The 26,378-nt window shown below is 41.0% G+C and overlaps 3 protein-coding genes across 3 annotated transcripts in view; 1 reads left to right on the top strand and 2 right to left on the bottom strand.

The window, feature by feature from the left end:
- The window catches only part of rras2 (RAS related 2), a 29,578-nt gene extending 21,836 nt beyond the window's left edge, over positions 1 to 7,742 (bottom strand). The window contains exon 1 of the mRNA XM_058089049.1: positions 7,345 to 7,742. Within this exon, the coding sequence (XP_057945032.1) occupies positions 7,345 to 7,446 (102 nt within the window). The 5' untranslated portion in view covers positions 7,447 to 7,742. The remainder of the gene's footprint in view (positions 1 to 7,344) is intronic.
- Positions 7,743 to 10,607: 2,865 nt separating this feature from the next.
- Positions 10,608 to 20,941, bottom strand: copb1 (COPI coat complex subunit beta 1). The gene is made up of 22 exons (XM_058088496.1): positions 19,911 to 20,941; positions 17,269 to 17,407; positions 16,712 to 16,941; positions 16,431 to 16,600; positions 16,243 to 16,357; positions 16,048 to 16,140; positions 15,824 to 15,961; positions 15,612 to 15,731; positions 15,148 to 15,255; positions 14,927 to 15,073; positions 14,662 to 14,807; positions 14,223 to 14,319; positions 13,972 to 14,132; positions 13,782 to 13,902; positions 13,474 to 13,701; positions 13,149 to 13,328; positions 11,926 to 12,070; positions 11,733 to 11,852; positions 11,512 to 11,657; positions 11,348 to 11,437; positions 11,064 to 11,219; positions 10,608 to 10,911 (listed from the first exon to the last, which is right to left on the bottom strand). Exons 1-22 carry the CDS (start codon positions 19,914 to 19,916, stop codon positions 10,852 to 10,854), a joined length of 2,916 nt encoding a protein of 971 aa, XP_057944479.1. The 5' UTR covers positions 19,917 to 20,941; the 3' UTR covers positions 10,608 to 10,851.
- pde3b (phosphodiesterase 3B) overlaps positions 19,907 to 26,378 on the top strand; it is a 39,246-nt gene continuing 32,774 nt past the window's right edge. The window contains exon 1 of the mRNA XM_058088495.1: positions 19,907 to 20,947. Within this exon, the coding sequence (XP_057944478.1) occupies positions 20,060 to 20,947 (888 nt within the window). The 5' untranslated portion in view covers positions 19,907 to 20,059. The remainder of the gene's footprint in view (positions 20,948 to 26,378) is intronic.

Raw genomic sequence — 26,378 nt, 5'->3', positions numbered from 1 at the left:
TGAATTTTTACATATGGCCCCCCATATCCAGTAGAGCTTACTGAAAGCACCTTCCAGCATTTTTGCTCCAAGCCATTTTTATTTGGGCCGTTTCATTCACTAAACAATACACCAGGTTTTCCTGTTTACAAGTACACACAGCAACCATTAAGAAAACTTACAATACTTATCAATTATGCAGTCGGCATGCTGTATGAGAAACTTTGTGAATACACTACACATGTGAATGCACATCGGCGGTGAGGGTGAGAGGCCAACATAAGCATGTCGTTTTCCCATCGTCAGAGTTGTTGTTGAACTAACCGACTATGAGATGTGAGATCCGACACTGTGGCTGAAACAGACTGATGTGTGAACACAGAACAATTGCCAAAACAACACCCGTCGCCTCATCTGTCTGCAGGACTATCCGAGAGGCTCGCTGACCGGAAAACAGAGGGGAGCAGGTGAATTGGAGCACATTATGGAGTAGTAACAGTTTCAAATGTGCAAACACGTTGGCTGTTGACTGATAATGCTGTCATTAAGTGTTGATTCATATACAGAGGAACGTCGGTTAGCATCCACCTCACTTTTTTCAGCTAATGTATATAATTTACACCATTTTTGGCTCAGTCAGTGTACAATATTGCTCAGGACTTGTCATGTTGTTCACATAGAATGCAAGTCCAACAATTTTATCACAAATGTCCTTCATAGCGCCCTAACCTTGCTAGCAAAATAGCAACTGGGACCAGAAGTCTGCTCGTCGCCAGTCTATGATGTCATCAACAATTGCCTCTCACTTTTTTATAGTTTTATAATTACAGATGTCCCGATCTAATCTTCAGGATCAGTATTGGGATTGGCGGCTGATCTTCTGTATTAATGTTAATAACAAAGCTTATTATTATTGAAAAAAAAATGTATCGTACCGGATCAGATCGGGACATCCTGTTTCTAATTATAGTTTTACATGCCTAAAACTATTGTAAATGCACGTAAATGACAAATGAAAGGGATCAATTCACATTTAAGGTTATTTTAAAGCAATAATTAAAAATATAAATACAAACCAAATCGCTCGCTACAGGATGCAAACCTTTACAGGGGCACACATGATCGTGCTAACAATTCGGCTAACATCACTGCATTAAGTTGTACGATGATTTCAGATAGTCAGACACCAAGCAGGACTTGTTTACATCACTGTTTCAGTTTCTTTGTTACGCATGAACTAGTTCAATAATGTCTATGACACTTTGCTGAGGGGCCAATGGAAATTTTGACTGACACCGTGAGAGCTGCATTACCTGGCTCTGCAGGTGTATCTAATGTTGTGGCCAAAGACGACAAGTGTTTCTCCTGCTATGATAGCTTGTATTGTAGCATGTGCAGACTCCCTGGATACTCATTAGTTCCTCATTATCTTTCAGTAAGAGGAGCGGTCAGCTAGTCTCTTGAGCTTTACCAGATGGGTGGGAGCGTCTTTACAGATCCTCAACTCCCTTTAACATGTGCATTCCATTGGTATGCTATGTGGCATTTAGCCAGGTTACCTCAGTAACAGGAATGTTTTCCATCCATGTCATGAAGGACTCACATCCGCAAAATTTGCAAGCAGGCCCCTCAAATTTTCATCTATGTTTACAACTTGTGGTAGAATTCATCATAGCTGGCACTCGAGGAAATGCAGTGGAGTGATTAAAAGCAAAGTGATGAATGTGCTCAGCACTTTTCTATCAAGACTGGCCATTAGACTGTAAGATGTAAGCATCCCGATACTTAATACCCAACTGGCAGCAACACACACTTACTCACACTTGATCCATGGCACCAGGCAGAAGCCACTTTGATCCTCGCTATTATCGTAGTCAACTGATGCTGATACCACCGTATGGGATTAAGCCGTTATAATTGCGGTCATTGATTGCAGTTGTTTACCCAATGAAAGGCTTTTGAATGCTTTTTAATAATTAAACGAACCTATCATGTCGTGTAGGTACTAGGTTTGCTGTCTTATATAGTATTTCATCATGTTTTTGTTTTTGGTTTGTTCAGGTTATTCATTCATTCATTTTCTACCGCTTTTTCCTCGTCACAGGGGTGCTGGAGCTTATCCCAGCTGGACTGGTGGCACATATAGACAAACAACCATTCACACTCACATTCATACCTATGGACAATTTGGAGTCGCCAAATAACCTAGCATGTTTTTGGAATGTGGGAGGAAACCGGAGTACCCGGAGAAAACCCACACATGCACGAGGAGAACATGCAAATTCCACACAGAGATGTCCGAGGGTGGAATTGAACCCTTGTCTCCTAGCTGTGAGGTCTGTGCGCTAACCACTCGACCGCCGTGCCACTTGTTCAGGTTATATATAATTTATTTCTATTAATATTTTAAAATGTGCATTATATATATATTTTTTGGGGGGGGTCCGATCCAGTCCGATACTAATCTTTTTTTGTCAATAATAATTATAATAATAATAATAATAATAAGCGTTCAATTGTATGCTATCTGTATTTACTAAAGTTCGATCCAGTCCGATACTAATCATTTTTTTGTCAATAATAATAATAATAATAATAAGCGTTCAATTGCATGCTATCTGTATTTACTGAAGTTGCCAGCTGAAAAAGCATTTGAAAAGTTTCTAGCACTGACATTAATAGCAACAATGATGTCATTGTTGACTTGCAATAGCCAACTACAGCAGGCCTTCTATAACAATTGTATTGCATTGAAGGAAGGAGTACTATGGCTGAAATTAACCTGTCATAGAGACACGGATGAAAGAAAATAAAGTGTAATGAATATTGATACTTGTCCCACGAGTGGACCACTCTTCATTTTTATTTCCACAGGAATCATGGTAAGTTTGATACACTTATTCCTCTATGTGATATCAACAGTTGCCCTTCCATCACAGTTAACACTTCATCAAGCCGCAGGAAGTCGGGGCTAGCCACACTCTAAACCCACAAGGTCTTATCACAGTTCAGTGTGCTCTAACAAAGAAAAGTCATTGCCTTCCAGAAAATGAAGAAATTGTGCTCAGAGTGTATAAAGGGCCTTTCTTGCACTCAGCAGTGTGGCATGTGACGTGAAGACCTACAAAGCCTTGTTTGCCAGTATAGTTTCACATAAAATCTCTCAGTCATTCCTTCAATGTGTCTCTACGTAAGTACAACAATATCTAAGTAAACATGCAGAAATGTGTTGGATATATGCAAAGTAAAAAGAGATCCACAACAACATCAAGTGAAGTGTCTGAATATAACAATAATATAATGTTTCTATTACATTTTTGTCTCATTCTAGAAGCATCCAATTAGCTTCTTTGGGGACAAATATCATATTTCTTCAAACAACCAAGTGACACTGACACACACAGATTACCCCACATGCCGTATCTAACGTGAGTCATGTTTTCCCGTCCTTAGACGCTTCCTCCCTCACAAGCGTCACATTAAACAACACTCTTGTGTTCCAAAACGTTTGTCAGATGACTCAATGTTATGTCATCCCAGTGCTATCTCAGCTTGAGTCAACTGCTTGGCATCGACGGGGGGGTGGCCGACAGGACCGGCCACTCTGTTGCCACCAGGCGAGCGACATCATCATTTCCTCAAAAATCTCTGCCTCAGCACATGATTTTTTTTTTTATCCGCACTTTGCCTCTGACTGGGGTGGGGCATACAAGCTCTCTAAAGCAGAGGTTCTCAACTGGTGGGTCGGGACTTAAAAGCAGATCACAGAGCCAAAAAATACATGAAATATATTGGGCGACTTTGTCAATCTTGTATGGGAGAGGAAGCACAGCTGCAGATATCTGCTGGAGAAAAGCATGCTATCAAGAAACAGCATCTGTTTCTGCAGCTCACCCTGTGTTTAAAACGATCCCTTAAAATATAAAGTATGAGAAGTTTGAGTTACAAAATTTGTCACCACTTGCTGTAAAGGATTCTTCTTTACTTGTTATATCATGTTCAGATTCCTCCATATTTCATAATTTCCCCCAGCTAAATTAACTTATAGTGCACTGAGTTTGTTCTAGTAGCGCCTGTTAAACTGAACCTCAGTATGTCCCCAAGTTTGGGATGGCCATTTTTGCACTCTTGTTTATATGTGCCAACCACCGTGCGGCCCATCCTTACATTCCTTCTGTTGTAATCTGATGCTAAAAAGTACATAGAATTAAGTATGGTAAACACTGATACCCAATTTACACCTTTCCAAAACTACCATTGCAAACCACTTCTTGTAGCAACACAGTTCTTGCATTGACATCATCCAATAAAATGTGAACTTAATATAAAGCAAATAAGTAAAAACATTACCATGACATGTACACGAGAAAATACATGTTAAGTACTCTATATTTTTGCCAAAACAATAAACCATGTGCCAAGATTCCGACACACAAACAGTTCCACTGATTCAGGAAGCAGTTCATTTTTCCATACAAAACTAGGAGGTCCTACATGCAGCAGCAGCAGTAGAGTGACTTCCTTTGCCAAAGGGCCAAATTCCACATGGTCCATGACCATTAACATCATCCCACCCAGAGTGCATCAGACCCCTCCCACCGTCAACCAGTCCCACCCAAAACTTCCAACAGAGTTCTTGGGGAAAGCCTCGACTTCACGAACAGCTGTTAGGACTTCTCCTCTGGCAGGAGAGCTCGGAAGAGGTTGTATAGCTCTTCCTCATGCTGTCAACATCTCCTCTTCGCTCACTTAGACAGCGGCATTTATGCCAGAGGAGCACGAGGGCGGATTAACTGATCCCAAACACACACTGGGATCCAAACCTCAAGCCAGTGTGTGCCTCTCAAATTATATCATGAGAGAAATGCATCTTCGGGGGAGTACTGCCAGGCCTTGTTTTTACTGTGATGATATGGATTTAACCATTGTAATACTGGCATTTTTCTTTGTAGAAAAACAGGAAATGAACCTTTAATCAAAAGGTGTGTGCTTTTTAGTGAAACTTCCCAAGATCCACCACGGACATGCATGGCAACACATGATGAATGCTAAGCATACCTCATGAAATCAAAGGATTAACTCTGCCCATTATGCTTTTCATTTCGCTTTTTGCAGGATTTGTTCCATAAAAGTTAGCAGCCTTAAAGGGACATGGCGCTTTTTGGGGAATTTTGCCCAAAAGTTAACAATTTTGAACTTACCAGTGCAACAGTGAGAACACATCTTGTGCTGGAAGATACAGCTATTCCATCAGTCTGTATCCCAATGAGAGTGGACATTGGAAGTAACTGTTGTCAGTGTCTGTGTGTGTATGTTTCATTATACGTCCCAATGACAGCATTGTTAGCTAGCTTATATTAACTATTTTCCTTGCGTTATAATGCACAGAAAAGGGAAAGAAATATGTGTTCCCCTTTAAATGGGAACTGCAGTTTTTTTTTATTTTGTCCATCATTCACAATCCTTGTGTGAAAAAACAAACACATATTTCCTTCCCTTTTCTGCGCATTCTAGCAAGAGAAAATGAGTTAATATGAGCTAGCTCACAATGCACGCCATTGGAAAGTACCTATTTCAACTACAAAGCCCTCTAAAAAAACAAATGTTTTATCGTTTTATGTACATGCATTATTAAGTACATCCATGATAACATGTAATACTTCATTTATTCATTTATATTGGTGTTAAAATTCATCCCTGCACGGCACAGTATTTGTTTGCCTGCTTCATTCACACCAGTTAGACTCCCTTAACAAAGTTTTTTTCTGCGTTAGCAGATAACCACCACATCGGGAAGACCTGGGTTCCATTCTCTGTGTGGAGTTTGCATGTTCTCCCCGTGCATGTGTGGGTTTTCTCCGGGTACTCCGGTTTCCTCCCGCATTCCTAAAACATGCTAGGTTAATTGGCGACTCCAAATTGTCCATGGGTATGAATGGGACCAGTTGAGGGTGTATCCAGCCTCTGTCCCGAAGACAGCTGGGATAGGCTCCAGCATACCTGCAACCCTAATGAGGATAAGTGGCATAGAAAATGGCTTTTCTACTCACAAAACCAGTATCATAAATAAACAAATCTTATTTTGATTTGACACTGCAATAAAAAACATGTTTGTATATCACCCAAATTCAGCCTGAAAAAGTCAGCTCACCCATGACCTAAACAAGTTAAGTGAATGAATGAATGATGATTATCAGTGGTTAACTTATTTTTACAATTATGGAAGTTTTGACATCATAGGTTCCAATTCTTAAACTGTAACCTCCCGTTCACTACCATCACCACACAATGCTGCTCCAATGAGCTCATGACAAATATGACATTCTGCCTCAAATGCTCCATAGCTGAGGGTCGGCAGGGTCAGTGTGCTACAGCAAAAAAAAAAACTGGGCCAGCGCTATCCGATCCCTTTTTACATGGTATGCAGTTAATGAGCTTTTTGAACCCTCATTAGACACAAGTCCCACCCTCCTACACACACCACACATTCACCAAAAGCTTTTCACCCCCGCTCTGAAACGTGTGCCAGCCCACTATTGTCTCTGCCTGTGTGGAGACATGCAGCTGCCTGCAGTCTATTCTCCTGGAAGAACGAGCCAGCGTCACTTTCTACACAACTAACATACACACTTGCAAAGGGCAAAGTTTGTCATATATTTGCATGTGTTTTTTTGTGAATGGTGAGGGCAACACCATGAGGGTCAGGTAGGTCAAAGCAAAGTGTTGGCATGCAACCAAGGAGGTGCACATTATATACAAACCAGCCATTTCAAGCATAGTGTAAAAGTCTAAAACCTTTAGGAGAGATGGGTGGTCTCCAGTCAGAAGAAAGGGGTTCCACAACACCAAGTTTATGGACACCTTGTGCTGTTGCTCCTGCTTACAATCAGTCAAGTGAAACACATTTCAACTGTGTGCTTCAGCACATTTCTCATGTGATTGAGTTTGGACTCTTCTCTTGTCGGTTCTGCCATAATGTTCTGTTTCTGAACGGATGAGACAACTTGAATGCAACTTTTCCTCTGCTACTATCTCTCATGAGGTGTGTGCACTAGTCCAATAACAATGAATTAAGTGGTTGACTTAGTTACTGTCAAATAGAACAAGCCACAAGTAAAAAACTAACTTCCCCTTTCTTCTAAATAGTGTAGTAGTCGTAGTAGTGGGGGGTGCATTGAATGCCAACATTTATCTAACAAAATAAGCTTTACTCCCAAACAAATCGCCCTTCGCTAAGTTGATGCAGGCCTGCAAAGTAGCGGCGAAGAAAACAAACCCCCGGTGCCCGCTTCACGGAGCCCTGTCCCCGGCCATCGTGCAGTGTTTTGGGCAACAGAGGGAGGGAGGGAACATAGCCTCACTGACCTGAATAAACTGGATTGTCAAGGCCGATTTGCCGACACCGCCGCCTCCGACAACAACCAGCCGATACTTCTCCTGGACCGAGCCGTCCTTCCAGCCTGCCATCGAGGACACTTCACCGCCGCCGCCGCCGCCTTCACCACAGAGCCGCACCAAGCCCCACTTTTCTCCTCTTCCACTGCGCAATCGAGAGAAGGCCCGAAAAAGGTGCCGAAATTGGGCTCGTCGGTTGAGACGGAGGAGCAGAGAGGAGTCCAGGAGGTAGCTTACGGGCGCCGGTCCATACGCCTCACCGTGTATGAGGTTCGACAACACTACTGCGACGCTCAACAAGATGTGTGCAGCCAGAAGACATCCGCCGGACAAGTACTATCGTCTGCCGCGAGGGGGCAGAGTCGTGCGCGCTCGCACACACATATGCTCACCCCTGCAGCCTTGTCCGGAGACTAATGTCACGCAGTCACGCATTTTTGTCCACAAACAGCAGCCTGCGCGCGCACACACATACACACAAACATGTTTAATTCCAAACAATCACACAATACAATTTGACAAAAGTGTCATATTGCAATATGACTAATTCCAGCCAGTATTGTTTAGATACCAGGTATAGTAACATTTTAGAAAGTAACATTTTAATTCCGCTTCCCATGCTATGAGATTTTATGGTAGCAGGATTTTATGGTGGCCTGTTCCATGCCCAAAGTCAGCTGGGATAGGCTCCAGCCTGGATGGATGGATGGACTTTTGTTGGATTACTTGGATTATTTGGTCGACTCAGAGAGGTTTGTTACAAAAGCTGGTCATGCTGAGCAATAAAAGTAAATTCAGCAGTACTTTGGTTGCATAAAATGATATAAAGGTAGATATAAGGTATATATAAATATACTTTATATATATTACTTTATATTTATAAAAATACTTTATAATCTTTATATATATGTATATATATATATATATGTATATATATATATATATATATATATATATATATATATATATATATATATATACAAAGATATAAGAGTATAAAAGGATCGGTACCGGATCGGCAAGACTATTCCCTAATTGAGTGTATACAAAAGAGGAAGATTCATTCATTTTCTATAGCACTTGCCCTCATTGGGGTCATAGGTGAGCTGGAGCCTATCCCATACTTTGAGAGGCGGGGTACACTATGAGATGTCACATGACAGGGCACATATAAGGTGGTGTAAAACCGTGTTTCAGCCATTCAGAGGTGGACTTACTGTTGTGTTGTGGATCATTGTCCTGCTGCAGAACCCACGCTGGGTTCTGATTGAGGTCAAAGACGGATGCCCGGACATTGTCCTTCAGGATTTGTTGGTAGACGGCAGAATTCATGGTTCCATTTATCACAGCAAGTCTTCCAGGTCGGAGTGTTTCTAGGGCAATCCCTTTTTCACACATGGCCAAGTAGGTTTGCATAAAACTGCATTCAGTTCAGTGTTCAGTTGTGTTGTCATTGACTAATATTTACATTTTTTTGATGATCTGAAACATGTGAGACAAACATGCCAAACACTTTTTCACACCACTGGGCATACATGTTTTAAATACGTAAGATCATTTACGTGATGTATATATGTCCAACAAATATGTCCATCCTTTAATTACATAGATCATATTACTTGTTTCTCTTACAATAAGCCTTATAATACTACGGGTGAAATAAGAAAACACACAACATTGAAAGCTGAATAATTTGTGAGTATGCACCGTTTCAACAATAATTTTAATTTATGAATTCATACACAAGACAACTGAAATGGCCCCACAAACCAACATGTTAGTTTCCGGATGAAACATCTGACATTGAACTAATCACAAAGCTGACCAATGTGGTCTTTACTGCCATCTAGCGTCAAAGAGCTACTCTTAAATGCAGTCTGTAGCCTCAGGGTGAATGCTAACCACTTACAGATTAGTTCAATTGGTTATTTGACCTAAGGAGCACCCCATCATGGGTGCTTTTTTTATTCAGTGGAACACTGGAGCTTCAGGTAGTGCAGGGTTGTCAAACGGTTGATGGTTATTTGCAGATGTTGCAGCAGGCATCCCTCATGACTAAGGGCCCTTGTCTGTGTGGTAACAGCTGGGTTTTTCAACAGGATAACGCTGGACCAAGGACTTCTTCAGGGAGAATAACATCACTCTTTTGGACCATCCTGCATGTTCCCCCGATTTAAATCCCATAGAGAACATTGGGGGTGTATGGCAAGGGAAGTTAATGAAAATGGCCATCAGTTTTAGACATTTGGTGCCCTCTGTTAAGCAATCTTCACCAGTTCTAACATTCCCAAAAAGCCTCCTGGAAACACTCACATCAAGCATGCCCAAACCAATATTTGAAGTCATTAACAAGAACAGTGGAGCTACTCATTAGTCCTACTGAGAGATGTTTTGTTCTGGAGAGTTTTTTGTAATTTTTTTGAGCGATGGTCTTTTGATCAGCTGATAAACTGCCTATTTCAGTTTGTTGTTTTCAATACATGACCTTCTCAAAGTGCTTTTTGTGCACACTCCCCTTCTTGTTTTTGCATAGCTCTACTTAAAACTTTATTAAGCTCCAAATTTGAAAAAGGTCAATTCTAGCTATTTTTCAAGCGGTCTTTGAATTTTGATCAGGTCTGTATCAAGCATTTGAGGGATTCCAATTGCAGCCTTGAGTTATCTTGCACAACTCACGTGGGAATCCCTCCACTGGTGGGACCAAACAAGTCTATTTGACACAAGTTATTATCATAGGGGTAGGAATTGAATCATTCAATATTTATAGTTAATCATGAGCAGAGCTTGATCTGCTTTTTATTGCATCAACGTTATTTCACTATTTTTTTTATTACCAGGATTGAACAACTGTGCCACACTGAAATTCAGCTGCTTTGGTTACATGTCACATGGCTTCTGAGGAACTTACATAATATTGCATATAAAATTATCAATACTATTTTGTAGAGCCACTTTAACTCGATCATTACTTGGAAGAAAACAACAGTGACCTAGTCTTAAGTAAATTATGAAGGGTGTAATACAATGCTGTATAATGATAATATACACTCATACATGTGTTATCATACATACAGTATATTGTATTATACTGTATTTGTCCAAATAAAAGGCCTCTGGAATAACTAGACACCTGGTAATTTCTGCTGTTGAGTGATAAACACAATTTTAAGGAAATATAGCATGTGGTATTGTTAATGAAACATGTACAAATGAAGCAAAGCTTTTGACTGATATTGATCTGAACTGTTTATTTAATCCTGACACATTTAAGATATATCAATTAATGAATACATCTTAAGTGGATCTTCTAATGCACATTTATTTAAAATGAAACAGGAATGAGTACATATCTGAGACTAGTGATGTAAAAAAAAAAAGTGTCAGAGTTCTAAATGTGCTGAGTTGCAAGGAAGCAAAAAGGGTAGTACATAAAGTGGGTGACTTTTACAAAGTAAGAAGCATAAGATTGGAGTTCTTTCAGAGATTTGCCTTCTTTTGGGAGAGGTTGATCTTGTCACCCAGGCTCAAGGCCATTCCCTGTAGGACGAACAAGTGATGAATATGAATATACCCGACACATACTGATAGTTGTGGTAATCTGCATTTTGAAATATTTGGCTATTTAATGCATTAAATTAGATAGTAGAGTAGAGATGAACAAGACTCCTGCTGCAGCAGCTGTGACCCACCTGACTTTTTGCTCTAATACGTATGTGTCCGTTGACAGGAGCCTCAGGCCCCAGGTGGATGGGCTTCTCAATGCTGACATTAGCCAGAGCGTCTTCGCCAAAGATAGAACGAGCGTAAAGGTTGGCAGCCATGAAACCACAGAAACCAGACGATGCCTGGTTGAACCAAAACAAAAATAAAAAAAACATAAACAATGATTATTTAGAAAACAAAGCAGGGTAAAATGCATAAAAGGGTATGACATGTATTGTGTGTATTTGTTGTCATTATGGTTATAGCAGACCTTCTCTGGTGTCAGGCACTTCATGTTTGTGGACTTGAGGATATGTTGGAGGTACTCGTTCAGATCAGTGATGTTTGTATTTACAGTCACCTAACAAGGAAAAAAAACAGTTATAAATAGGTTTACAAAAATAATAAAATGCAGCTCCTTAACAACAGAACTACCTTGTTTTCCCATTCAAACTCAGCCCACATTTGTCTGAATTCAGCATCAGTACAGGAGGCTGGCTGGATGTAGTCCATGATGTCAATGTGGATATCACTGAGGACAACACAGTTCCTGTCGCTTGCAGCTCCTGACACATCATACACTGCAGACAAAAAAAATCAAAAACTTTATAAACAAAGTCCCATTAGATTATATACTACTTCACTAGCTCCCTTACCTATGTTGCCAAAGATGATGCCATTTTCAGTAGAAGCCACTTTGACATTGGCTTTGATGTTAGCAAAGTCATGGGGGGCCAGAGTAAGAGGGGAGGGCTTCTCAACCAGCTTGAGGTCACCTGTGGAAAAGGTCTTTCATAAGAAGAGATGCAACACGGCAACTGTTGGGATCAAACACGGAACTGAACTTACCTAAAGTCGCAAGCTCTAGCGTGCAGTTCTGAAGTGTGTCACTGGTTTGATTGACCACCAGCACATCCAGCACAATATCATACTGGTTGACATGAACGTAGGCTTCAGCATACACAGGGTCTGAGAAGCCTGTAAGCTGGGTTACCTAAAAGGGATGAACAAAAAGATTTGCTCATGTTCAATTGAGAATTACATGCAAAAATCATGGCTGTCCTTAGTTAGCTCAGATTAATTTAAGCAAGTACACACCTTTTGGAGAGGGTTTATAACTGTGGCATTGTGCTATGTGCTAAAACGCCGAAAAATTTTTGGAGTGGCCTTCTATTGTGGCCAGCCAAAGGCACGCCTGTGCAATAACCATCAATAACCACCAGTGGTGTCACAAGCGCTCATGTGATTAAAATGTGACAAGATTTCTTGTTCAGAAATTGTCAGTCATTCAGTTGCTTTATCTCTGTGGGGGGTAGCCGGCCGCCACCCACTCACACACATGCACGCACACGCACAGTGCAGCAATGGAGCCTCATGAGGAGCAATGCAGGGTAATGTACTAGAAATTTGGAGGAAACAAGATGATTATAAAGCCAAATGCAACAGCCACCATATGGGAATATTAATAATGAGCAAAGTCAGCATCAACATGAATGAGTGGCTGTAAGTCTGACGTTTGTGTGTCTCACCTAACATTTCTGACACAGAGTGACCAGTGTGGAATGCTACATATCATTTAGACCGCCTCTGACTGAATTGCAAAATTTGCTTCAATATGCATTTTTTTCCAAATATGTCACATTCAACTGTGAAATAGCATGATTTATTAATATATTTTTGAAAAATAGAGTGAAGTCATGAAATTCGAACTGGTGGCAAGGGACGGCTGCACGCTGCCTCTTGATCAGGTCTAGGATGGAGCAACACTGTGCCCAAAGAATGAGATCAGCTCACTAGTTGAATATACTGAATGACCTGTGTTTGCATCAATAGATTTTTTTTTCTTGAAACCCCACCGAGAATCTTTGGGATAGTCCGCTAAATACAATACAAAAACATGGGGACAGATGGACAGAAATAAATGTTCTGACATGGCATACCATATCGCATGTGTGCCATAATCTAAGCTACAGGAGTTCCAACAAAATATTACTGTGTGACCATTTATTGGATAAATTAATGCTGCTTTTTATGACTGTGAAGCACAGTGTATACATTACTAAACACTTTACCTTGTTGAGTTTGGAAGCCAGGGGATCAGCAGCCTCCTTTCTCTGAGTGTTGCCCATTGCAGCCAGCAAACTGAGCTGAAACTGGTCTTCCTTAGAAGCCATCTCATTTTTGGCTGTGAGCTGCATGAAGGAGATGGGGTCGTCTGCCTGCACTGTTACATTACGCTTCTCCGATTCTTTCTGTAGTGAGAAGGAAAACCAGGGACAATGGCATTTCTATTAACACGGTCCAAAGATGAATTGTAACATTTAAACACTCCTGTGCTGCTCTGCTCAAATGTCAAAAATTTGAAGAGGTTCTGACATTCAAGTCACGCATATTTACCTTTTGTGACAACTTCTCCTCCTCCAGTCTGACAGTCAGCATATGTGACAGGGATTTGCGACACTCCTTGTTGAAGATGTCATTCATGAGTGGCGAGCACTCTGACAGGACCCTCAAGCAAAGCCAAATGCGGTCCACATCATCGTCTGTAATTGGCTTCTTGGGCAGTGAGGACTTCCCCAGGTGCAGCACAGTAACCATGATCAGCATGGCCTCTGCAAGAAAAGACTGATAAGGGTAGCAAGGTTAGTTGGACATGGGGTATGTTGCATATTTTGTTTTAATGAATGCAGAAGAGCCACATTTACATTTTGTCTCTTTTTATCTTGCACCATTGCAACATAGCGCAAAGCCACTTTGGTCAGGGTGGTAGCTAAAGAAGCAGCCACGTAAAAGTCTCCATCCATCAGGAAGCCTCTCAACGGAGGCCTGAAACGGCAGTGGGGATATTTGAGTCCAAATTCCTAAGCAGAAACAATGTGCACAACAATTTCTTACCTATCTTCATCCTTCTTGGATGGCCTAGAGGAGCTGAGGGCACTCTGTGTCACGTAAGTACCCATCTCTGTCACCAGTTTCTGAGCTGGAGCGGCACTGACTTCATCCTCTGGTTTCAACTCACCTGTCTCTTTCTTTATCTCATTTTCTACAATTGGAATCTGTGCATTTAACAGGGATATAGTCAAATATTTGTGACATATTTCATGGTGTCACTGACAGTCACACAACACATTTCTGGCTGTACATACCTCTCCCAGTGATCTGCGTACTTCTGTCATCACACTTTGAATGTCTTCTTTTGTGCTGCAGTATTCACCTAAGATCCATAGTGCTCCTCTGTAAATTCTGTAATGTTGGACAAAAAAGTCACAAAGTGGTCTCGTTTTCATAGGAAGGTGAAATATACAGGAATATATGAGACTACATTAATATGGTAATCCAGGGCAAGTGGTCTGGCACCTCCGAGGGGGATATGTGCCACATACTTTGAAAACCACTGTGGTAACCAATCATCAATATTTACAGATGCCAGAAATCATGCCGTTTACATCATTATGTACCAATTCATGTTTGCTTCAAGTTTAATGAGATCTTGTTAGTTATAGGTTTGTTATAAAATCATTAAAAATTACAGTGTGCTTCCATATAAAATCAATGAGGGGAAATAGCCACTGATGAAAAACTTACTTGACGGTTTTGATGGCATGGAAGACTTCCAGCATCTTCTCAATGATAAGCGGTCTCAAGGTGTCAAACCTTTGAATTGCTTCGCGCACAAACTCCAGAACATCAGCGGCAGCTGCTTCATTAGTATCACTTAAGAATTCCATCAGCTGTAAATTGTATCAATACATAATTATATCATGATATATCACAGTATTAATGTATTACACAAAAATGTACTTTTGGTCCGAGCTCTGGCTCATAAAAAAAGTTTAAAAACGAAGCTCACCACAGGAATGACATTGGCTGCCATGTCAGGGAAGCGCACACTGCAAGAGTGAAGCGTGCGCACCAACAGCTGCCGATACTTGTCTGTATCTTCGTGTTCTGTGACGTTGTTTGTCTTGATCACCTCTTTCTTTAAAACTATCACCAACTGAAAATGTAAGCAGTGTCGTACTTTAGTTAATGCCACAAACATGAAAGCACAGCGCATACAACTAGACAGACCTCTTCCACATTGCGAGATGACACAAGGTCCAGTGCCAGCTGCAAAGTCTTCTTTCTCACTTCCAAGTCAGGAGTGCCGAGAACACGCAGGATGTCCATTACTAGGTCCTGAATATAGAAAGCATGGGTTGGAATTCAATCGGAATTCTTAACTGGGATGCGCTGTGTATGTGTTGCATATTGACAACCTACATGTAAGATTTTCTAAACTAAACAAATAACATAACTTTTTAAACAAATGTTCAGTGTTGAAGAGGTTTTCCCATTGCAGCTCCACCTGTTGGATCATATGTAATGCAATGTCTTATAAAAAACACTTATCCAAATTAGAGAAAAGTATTAAGAAATCATGTACAATAAGGTTTGCTTTTTATTAGTGTAGATGCTCTGTATTAGCAATAAAAAGCATTCCATTAAAGTGGTTGCTTACAAGAAAAGCTACAGACAGGAAGAATTTAAGGCACCTGGAGGACACGCTCATGAGTGGGATGCTCCTTCAGTTCAATCAGACGATCCAAGACAATAAGTTTCACGTTGTTGTCACTCTCCTTGATAATCAAATCAATGTAGCACTGGGCAGCTGCCTGGAAAAAACAACAGTTTTGGAAACACCTATGAAGGAACCATGAACTGTATTCAAATATGTGGTATAAACTTTGAAATAGTGACAGTGTACCTTAATAGCTGTGGGTGCACTGGAGAGGGTTACGAGTGTGCCAGCTGCTTCATATTTTACAGCGGGGCTGGAGGACTGCAGTAGGTTGTAGATGCAACGGATGAATCGGGCACGCTCAGATGGGTTTGCATGACACACCTAATGAGTGGAAAAAAACAACCAGATCTTCAGTGCATGATAGATCAATTTTGCTTCATGGACAGCAATAAAAAGGCAAGACTCACTTTGTAAATCAGTTCCACAATGACAAGCTGGAGAATGTCGCCAAAAGTATGAACTTGGTCAATACATGTGCTGAGGTAGTCCAGGGCTCGATCCTGGAGGAAATTATTCCAATTAGCCGGGTCATTGGGAATGGTTGTGTTAGGTGTTAAATTACTTGTTCACAATAAGCATACAACATTTTGTCTGTCACTGACCTGATCTGCATGGATCAGCATCATGAAAGCATTCCTCTTACAGCTTGAATCTTTTTCGTTTACAAGGAAATCATGGATTAGCTCTGGAGCGTCTGGGATGAGATGTTCAAAGTTCCTGAACGAAATAAAGATCGTCAAGCGAGAGTGGGTTTCAACCAAAATACATACAATGATATTTAACTTTGTACCTGTAGATAGTGTAAATGGCCAGGACAGCATTTCTGCGGACATAACTGTGTCGATGCTCCAGACATGCACGGATCGCAGGCATGAGAGGCTCAAGCAGCTCAGACTCTTTCAACTTGCACAGGAAACGAAGAGTGGAGCCTCGGATGAACTCATTGGGATGCTGCAGGTCCTGAAATGGAAGGTACAGTTTCATATTAAGTGATTTTAAAACCGTATAAGTAGCTTTATGAACCTCTTTTGAGGTTATGCAACAACACAGATCTAAGATTTGTTATCATACCTTCCTGTAGGCATCACAGACCAGGATCATCTCCTGAAGCAGCTTGCCATCTGGAGTGGTTTTGGGAACAATCTCCCAGAAAACCAGAAGCAGTTTTTTAATGGTGTGGTCTTGAAGGGGCAGCACAAAGCGGATGATGGTCATCAGCAGCCCTGGCAACTTCTCACCATTCAGAATCATAATGATAACTTTCTTCAGTGCTTCAGTCTTTGCTTTAATCTCCCCCTTTTCTGTGGACAAAATGAACAAAACAACCATTACCATTGGTCACGGATCACAACAGCATAATTACTAGGAGCCATGACAGCAAGAAATTACAAATATTTCAATGTTTTAAATAATATTTAATAGGTTATTGTGTATGGCAGGTTATTGTGTATGGCTAATACATTCTGTATATACAATAAAACGGATTTTCAGATACTCCCTACATTTAAAAAAAATCAATATACATTTACAGCAGTGATATTTAATCCACCACCTTTTATGAATAACCTGCCAAATCAGACTGGTCTACCCATTTGACTTCATCAAATAAATCTAGAAGGCTCAATTACCCAGGTCAGTTTTTAGGCTGACTTCGGAGGGGGGCTCGGAGTCCGATGCGACATTGATCAAAGTGTAGCAAACGTTCTCTGCAGCGGTCATTTTGCTGCTGGACTTGGAATGGTCTTGAAGAAATCCAAAATATGTCACCTGCAGTGAGCACATAATCAGTAGTATGAGTCAACATTGAATGACAAGAGATTTTAAAACTGTTGAAGAAAATCTGCAATACAAGTTACTGGATGAATGAATGAAAAATATTGTTCACCACACTGAATATCTGCAGATATAAGATATACATGCTTTAGATTTACATAAGTAGACTTTTCAAAGTAAATATTCTTGTGAAGCACTGTTTTAATCTAACGTTTTGTAATATTTCTTATAATAATGAATAAGATAATAAGACACTTCGCCTCACACCTGAGCATGCCTCATCAGTTCATGGTCAAAGACCCGCACCGTTCATAGTAGAAAAGACAGCTCGGTACAAGTTCCAATCTATGTATCACCTCAAGGAGGCAAGTCCAGACAGGTGGCCACCACCCCCGGTTCAGAGATGGCTTCTCATGTGGATCCAGGGGTATCATTACATCTGAATGGGATACTAACAAAGGTGATACCATCCAAATGACCACCCTTGGCTGGCAGAGGCCCTAGTCCAATGTATCGTAACAATCGCCGTTTGACATCACTGAAAAGCCAACCATTTCTGTCTGGACCTGCCTCCTCCTTTGGATTGTAACGTTAAATGTTACTTGATTCAGTCTGCCTGGTTGTGATGTCATTGCCACACGCCAGCAGACAACACAAGGACATGTGTCGAGGAACAAATAATTAAGCCACCATTGCAGTGCAGTGTGTGGAAACACAGACTTTTGCTTTTAGATGTTCTAAATAAGTCAACTTGCTCATTGTAGGATATGCAAAGGTTGGGTAAAACACCATGGCAACACGGCAAATCTCTCCAACCACCTATTAAGGCACCATGGGTAAGTGTTAGTTGCACTTCATTCAAATGAAATGTGAATGCATTTGCAATAAAATTTTTGTTTACTGCTTCCATAATTAATTTATAATCGATTCCCTTACAAAGAACAACGAAAGTCTAGGAAACTTAACCTGCAACGCCCAGTGTCCAAGCATTCATATCACAGTCACTCTGGCTGCATTTTTGGCTAAAAGGTTCCAGAATCGTTTCGATTGTATTGGTGCAAAGTAACCAATATTGTCATTGAATCGTTCTGACAACCACGAATCGTGATACAAATCGAATCGTTACCAAAATGAATCGTGACACCCCTAATAATGGGTATTCAAAATTGTAACTGTAAAACCATGTCTATACTTATTTAAGATTCATAAAATATATATATATAATGGGTGTTCAATGGAATATAAAACATCACTGTGTAATTAGTGTTGGTATGGTTCTGTATGAGTTAATATTGCATGCAGTAAAAAAAATACCAGCAATACCCGTACAAGGTTGAAGATGAATGTTTAAATTTACATTAAAAGCGGGGGTTGTAATACACTGCAAGCTCAAAATGATTAAGTAAATACCAAATGAATGACAAGAAACTGACACGTATAATAATCGGCAAGGACCCAATCGTAATGCTGACAACCGTGCACTTCGACAGCGACTCAATAACATATTTATACATACACGTAAACAACAATTGTTTAGTCAATCAGTTACTTTGCAAAATAACCGTATTTTTGCAACTATCCAAGCTAAGCTAGCGACAGCTTAGCTTCTTAGGCCAATGCGATGAAATGGAGGACACTGCTGTAATGCTAGCCAGCTGTCTTGCCACGGATGGGACAGAAAACATCAACATGGTTAACAGTATAGACAAATGATAAACGCATAACTTACTTGGAATTACGAACAATGTGTTCCAAAGAGGCCTTCGCAGTGTAGTTATGTTATTTACATTTACAAAAGTCAGTAGCCCCGTTCGTTGAGCTGCCTCATCGGGTCGCCACTACTTCCTCGTGACGTGGAACGTGGACTGCTTGAGAGCCACATCACTGCTACGGTATCTCTGGAGGGTCAAACGACAAGCCCGAAAATATATTTCAAAAACCGATATTACTTTTCATATCTATTTGTTGTTGCTGTGTTTCTCTCTTTATAATTTGCTTATGCTATAAAAAGAAGAGTTCTAAAGTTCTTAAGTAGACTGAGTCTGGGCTTCGGATAAAACAAAATATAATTTAGGAAATCTGTGTCTATATTTATATATGTGCTTAATTTTGAAGGCCTCTGCATTATGTCACACAAAAACTACACATATGTACTGGTGATGAGAATTGTTTTAAATGTTTTTTCATGAAATGTACAATGGATGTTTGGCACAGGTTCACAGATTATTTTCGAGTGTTGTTTGCATGTGTAAAATTGACATGTGTTTTCACTTGTGAAACCTGCCTCTCGCCCAAAGTCAACTGGGATAGGCTCCAGCATAGGCTCCCGCAACCCCAGTGAGGACAAGAGGTACAGTTAAAAAATGGATGGAGGTCACAAGTGCATTCGACTGGGCCATCACCTGGCTGTTCTGAGAGGACAGTGACTCCTTGCCATGCAAGTTGTGTCCTGTAGGGGTCGACAGCGAGAGCGTTCGGTGTAAAAACAACATCTCACCTTCATTCTTTAGTGCCACTGCTGGAGCATGTTACTGGGAGCCACCATGGAGCGTTGTCGCCGTCATGTAGTACAGCGTTAAGGCGGCGTTAATTGTCGTCGAGTGGGGCTTTGGCGTGGGGGGTTACAGGAGTCGCCGTCGTCGAGCCATGGCCGCGCGGGAGGAAGGAGAGGCTGCGCACGGCAAAGCGAGGCACCACGACGGAGGCGCGAGTGTAAACAACTCGGAGGGCTTCAGGAACGGCTATGTGAAGAGCTGCGTCACCCCCCTCAAACAGGACCACCACAGGGGCTTTTTGTTCAATGTGTGCAGGTTTTGCAGCGAAGACTTTCTGGAGTCCAAACTTGTCAAGGTTTCTGCTATACATGTCGGCGCCGTTGTCGTTTTGGCGCTTTCTTTGCTCCTGTCCCGGAGCTCTCAAAGTGACGTGCGTTGGGATTTGCGGACTGTGGTGTCGGGGTTCTCCCAGTCCGCCAGTCCGCTCTTCAGCATCGGCTGTGCCTTCTTCTTCCTGACCTTCTACCTGCGGAGGAGAAAGAAGGAGGGCAGGCAGTGGTGGCTTCTGTCACTGCCAGCATCGTGCTACCTCGGGGACTTTGTGGTGCTGCGCTTCTTGCAATGGGGAGAGGAGCAGCACCAGATGCAAATGGTGGGCAGGTTGTTGTTCGTATTGGGATGCGTGGGTCTGCTCACGCTAGTCCCCACGCTGAAGCTCAAACACAGCGTGCTCGTACTGCTCTTTGCCAGCCTGGTGTGGCTGCTCTCCTTCACCAGTTTAGGCGGGCTACCTGAGCTTCTCAGACCGCTGATCGCCTGCGTGGCCGGGCTCTGTGGCTCATTGCTGGGGCTCTGCTTCGACCGCTGCTACCCGCTGAGGGACGCTCCGAGCGGGGGCTCAGGCTCAGAGGAGAAGGTCCCGGTGATCAGAGCCAGGAGACGGTCCAGTTGTGTTTCCCTGGGAGAAACATCGAGCAGCTATTATGGCAGCTGTAAAATGCCCCGGAGACCGTCGTTACCCTGCATATCAAGAGAGCAGGTACGTGTTATTCTAAGCACTTCCACGTTTGTTGTTAATGCAGGCCCAACAGGCCCACATGTGCAGCAGAGGAGGGAAACACGCGTGTCATGGGCGCTTGCTGGTTGGTAACAACAACAACAACGTTCACAAGCAAATATTGCAGCTGAAGCAGAAACTGTAGTCACTTTGAATGCTTAAAAAACATTTAATGAAAGCATACAGTGTGATTTAGTTAGTACATCATTATATATCATAACAATCCCCCAAACAACAATACCCTGTGAACTACTGTTTATGATTGGAGTGGTATATTTGTTTCTGTTGTGTTTGAGCTTTTGTCCACTTAGGGCACACAAACAAAATTAAAAAAAAATAATCACAGCCTTTCTTAGTAAAATAGCAATTAGTGTGTCACCTTTAAATTACATCATGTTTTGTGTGATGCTGCATTTCCTTTTAATTTGTATTTTTTTACAGTAACACACATTTTATTATTTATTCTTCATTTGACATCAGAATCCCAAAGTGAGCAGATTTAATGTCATGCAATGAATGATATTTATCCCTACTTAGATGGTGTTTGCAGCAGAGTAATGTTACATGTTATATCTCTTCCCTTATTATGGACCAGAGATGTGAGGATGTGTAGTAAAAGTGGTTGCTTTTCTGGCATCGGACCGTTGAAAGAACAAGTGGTGAATTTGTGTACATGTACATAAGGGATAATAGGTGTTTTTTTTTAAAACATGTGGATCGACTAATTTTATCCCAGTTTTCAGCTTGTTTTTTCACAGTTTTTCTAAAATTAAACAGCAGCCAATGCAGATAGTAGCACATGTAGCCAGCAAAATCCATCACAACCGTTTTTTTTTAAATAGTAGACATATAGTCAGTAAGCTTGTTAATTTATATTGAATTATATCAAATGCCATCATCACGTCAGCATTGTTTTCCAAAGCAAACCCTCCACACATAAAGTTGAGGTCTTTCATGGATGCCAAGCCATCAGCTGACGCACATTGTTTTCGTGTCCTTTGCTCTTTGTTGGAAAATGATAAGAGAACTAAAAAAAGTACATCCAGACTGTGTCACTTGTTTCCTGGAGTTGTTGTACTCATCATTGTGTTTGAGGCTATTAGCAGAAAAAGGACAAAGTAGGTTTAGAACACTCTTTTGAATTTCACTGAACACCAGTGTAGAGTAGTGTGCAGAAATGTGGAGGTTTTGGATTCGTAACTTTGAGAGAAAAGAAAAACATGTATTTTTTTCAGATGAGGTGTCTTTGAGATTTGATACACAAGTCTATATTCTGAGAGGTGTTCCTCTTTTTGTAGGTAGATAGCAATATGCAGTGTAATACAATAGCATAAGCTGCAGAAAACCATTCACTTGCAGTCTGAAGGATTGAAAAACTTACATGCATTCAGTTTGGTTGCAACTTTGTAAGGCCATTGTGTAAAACTCCAATAGAAACTGCATTATTTAACTTATTTATTATAAATAATTCATTTCAGGTCATTTATTTATTTAATACTATTACAGATGGTCACACATAACCTCAGAATGGTTCATATGCACATCAAACAACACCACTCATTAACATTGCGCCTCCTGCTTGTTTAACTAACTAACAAACTGACGTTACACATGACGCACATACTGGCCTGCCTCAAAACACATATGCTTATGTCTAATGCTGTGTAGTTATGCTATGTAGTTAATAATAATTTGCATAATTGGCCAGGTTGCAAAACCTGATCAGAGTTGAATACGCAGACTCTGTGCTTGTGTGTAGATGGGTAAAAGGGAAGTTTTTGGTTTGTGTCATACAAAAACGTGTAACATCATATCATTGCAACATGTAAATGTAAAAAAAGTCAGTTGTGGTATGTGTGTATGAGATGTTCTAAGAAGCAGAGTGACAATACCATCTATTGTATGGAGTAGTAATGACAACAATGACTATACAGACAGTTCCATATTATAATGTGTTTATGAGCGAGGGTGAAGTTTAAAAAGAAAAAAAAAAGGTAGCGCCAAATCTGAAACCCTGGATTTCACCATTTACCATTGCATATTTTCACATTTGTCTCAATTTCAAAGTGAATAATTAGGGGTGTCACGAGACAATACATGAGATTGGGTCTATGGGAAAAGTACAATGAATAAATCTACAGCATTTCTAATTTCTACAGCATTACACTATTCTGTAGTCTGTGTGTTTGTTAGCAGTAGTGATGTAACCCATACTCGTGATGGTACGGTTTAACCTGCCGGTATGCTACTACAAGCGGGTGCGAGTCGGGACGGGTTCATTCCCCAACATCCAATACTGTCAGGCTTCAACTGGTGAACAGAAAAAAACCTCAAAATACCAAGACAAGAAAAAGATCTCTTAACCTCACACAAGTCTGTAGGCTATGCATATGTGGTTAAACTTTGGTCTAAAACCTTTTGGTTTTTACTTTGCATTGACTGCATTGCATGGACTATGGTATTCTACAGTTTGCAGATTAAATTAATATTTGATATCCTTCTCACTCCCCTCTTCACTACATATGAACTGATCATAGCAAAGCATTCATGACATGGCTCCACTCAAAATGTAGAGAGAATTTTACTGCAGAGACCGTGGTTAGGATTCCATATGGCTTTCCTTCTCATACCCCACTTCACGTCATATACACCAATCATAGCAAAGCATTCCTGACACGGCTGATACTTTCACTTCACTGGACATCCATGGCTTTCACCATTTGACCGATCAACATTATATTTCAGACTTGCAGGTTAAAGGGGTTGGCGGTGCCCGTATACAAGTCCCGGGATTATGCGAGATGGTATGGGATGGGCTAGCGCTTGTGGGTTGCGGCTCCACCCACTGAGAGAAAGAAATTGTATGACTGACAAAAGGGTTCATTCCGTTCATGCCATTGTTCGACGGAACAAACTCTCCTAGGTGGTGAAACTAATACAGAGTGAACTCTCTTCCTGCCTGTTTGGAGGTGGGAGATGAGGAAAACCGACGCATATAGATGGCAATATATTGAGGCGGGCAAATTATCAAATTTGTCTTCATTTATTTTTTGACTATCATTACTATTTATTTATTTATATGTGAATTTGAATGTGAATGAGTGTTTGTCTACATGTGCCCTGCAATTGGCTGGAGAGGTGTACCCAGCCTCTTGCCCAAAGACAGCTGGGATAGACTCCAGCATACCCGCCACACTATGGTGAGGATAAGCGACAAAATGGATAGATATGAGCTAAAATGTTTTTATTTTCCATCTTCTAAACTCATTTTTTAGATGAAACAAACCCTGTATGAAGTCACGTTACCATTGTCATAAACTGGCCACACATTCGACAGTCATTGTTAAGGGAATGCTAGCCATCCACACGATTTACGTTATGTTAGTAAGGTACATCCATGTTTATCGCTCTGATTCACACTATGTTAATTTTACCTTGTCACGGTCTTTCACTGCATTCTTGGTGTCGTTGGAGATCATGCAACGTCAAGATACATTATGTACTGTACATCGTGTATGTACTGTAAGTGGCGTGTTACAAGAGATACATCTAAATGTGTTAAACTTGCTGTTGCCTTCTCCCTTCTTCAATAAACAGCCACTTCATTTTCTGTGTTGGTGACGTAAGCATGGTACAAAAAAAATCCTTGATTATTTTGTGTAACTGACCTGAGATTGTCCCTGATTCAAAAATTAGGAGCCGACCTAGAACGAGGCTCGAATTAGTCTTAATTGATACAGGGCAAGCTTTAATGTGTCGTATCCTGACATGAATTGAAGTCTGAGCAGCTATCCAAAAGAGACACGTTAGTATTAATTCAATGAAATTAGTTAAAATATGTATTTGTTTGGTTGACACTGAGGGGGGGTTTACATCTGAGGTGCTCGTCCCAGTACATGCTTGGATACCAGTTGTCTTCTGGAGTGGTACATCATTGCCATGAAGGTCATTATGTTGGACCTTCCTTAGGTGCTGTCACGTCTTTCCCATCTATTATAGCGTACGACTTGCTTTGTATTCACCTTTTTGAGTGTGTGCACGTGTGTATGAGTGAATACATCTACTGCGGTCAGAATGACCACAGAAAGTGTTGCGATTACGTCTGCAGCTGTGCTCGAGCAGATTTTGACATTGAAACCACGTCACTACCGTGCAAAAATAGCAACCTCAAAACTCAGCAGGTGGAGATGCAGCTGAAAATGCAGGTCATGCTGTAAACTAGATAGTTAAAAATGGAAGAATGTACTAAGAACACCATTGGCCAAAATGAGTGATAGTGTAGACATAGTTTTGTTCAAAATATATAAATGAAAATATGCCAGAAAAATGTCTAGTTGTAAAATAATCTCTATGTATTAGTGAATGACTTTTATGGTCTAGTTGTGGCAAATTAGAATGTGAATGGATCCAATTCTGGCATCTCCTACCTAGGGCTGGGAATCTCAGGCTGCCTTTTCATAGTTTTTTAAATCTACGCACGTAAAACGCTACTCGGATGTACGTGATACTCGTTTGTTGTGGATTCAGGGTTAGACCACAAACTAGTTGAGACTGAACCAACAGTGTGCCCTGCCATTGGCTGGCCATCAGTCCAGGGTGTACCCTGCCTTTCGCCCGAAGTCAGCAGGGATAGGCTCCGGCATACCCCGGCAACCCTAATGAGGATAAGCGGTATAGAAAATGGATGAATGAACAAACAGCGCCACTGCTGGTTGTAGCCAAGTAATGATTGACACGGTCAGAGACGTATTCATTAATCAGTCAATTTAAGACTCTGCCCAAGCACGTCCATCCAGCAGCCCATGTGATCACAGCAACAGCGTGCTGACAAAGTAGCAAGTAGAAGGAGGGATGTCAGCCAGCTGAGTGCAAAACTTGTCATACACAAGTTTTCCTTGGTGGTACAGAACCGAGGAGGTTTAATATGAATTGATCAATTAACCGCAGGATAAATAAAAATAAACTCACCAATTTCGTCTTCCTCGATATATTGACATGTGCATGCATGGTTGAATTCCTCCTCCTTCTCTACCAAACAGGCTGAATGACAAGAGAGTTCACTCTGTGCATCTATCTCAACAACATGGCCCATTGGCTCTATAGCAGAATGAGAGGAGTGAGTCAGAGAAAGTGGATGGGTCTTCCTGCTTTTGTATGTAATGCATTTAATCTAAGCTGTCAATACAATTATTATATGTTAACTGCATTTATTCTAGGCTGCACGGTGGAGAGTGGTTAGCGCGCAGGCCTCTTGCCCGAAGACAGCTGGGATAGGCTCCAGCACCTTTAAGGATTAGCGGTAGAAAATGAATGAATTAATGCATTTATTCTGAATACTAAGCTTTTTGGTTGTTGCTAAAGGAAAATATGTAAGGAAATATATATATATATATATATATATATATATATATAT

Source organism: Doryrhamphus excisus, chromosome 12, assembly GCF_030265055.1.
Source record: "Doryrhamphus excisus isolate RoL2022-K1 chromosome 12, RoL_Dexc_1.0, whole genome shotgun sequence".
In the NCBI taxonomy this organism is placed as follows: Eukaryota; Metazoa; Chordata; class Actinopteri; order Syngnathiformes; family Syngnathidae; genus Doryrhamphus; species Doryrhamphus excisus.
The sequence above is the reverse complement of the archived record's forward strand: the minus strand, read 5'-3'. Positions and strand labels throughout refer to the sequence as shown.

Coding starts and splice junctions, on each gene's coding strand:
- copb1 (XM_058088496.1), bottom strand. Junction 11,220..11,347: donor AGTGCCTGACACCAGAGAAG/GTCTGCTATAAC, acceptor TGGTTCAACCAG/GCATCGTCTGGTTTCTGTGG. Junction 10,912..11,063: donor GTATTAGAGCAAAAAGTCAG/GTGGGTCACAGC, acceptor TTCGTCCTACAG/GGAATGGCCTTGAGCCTGGG.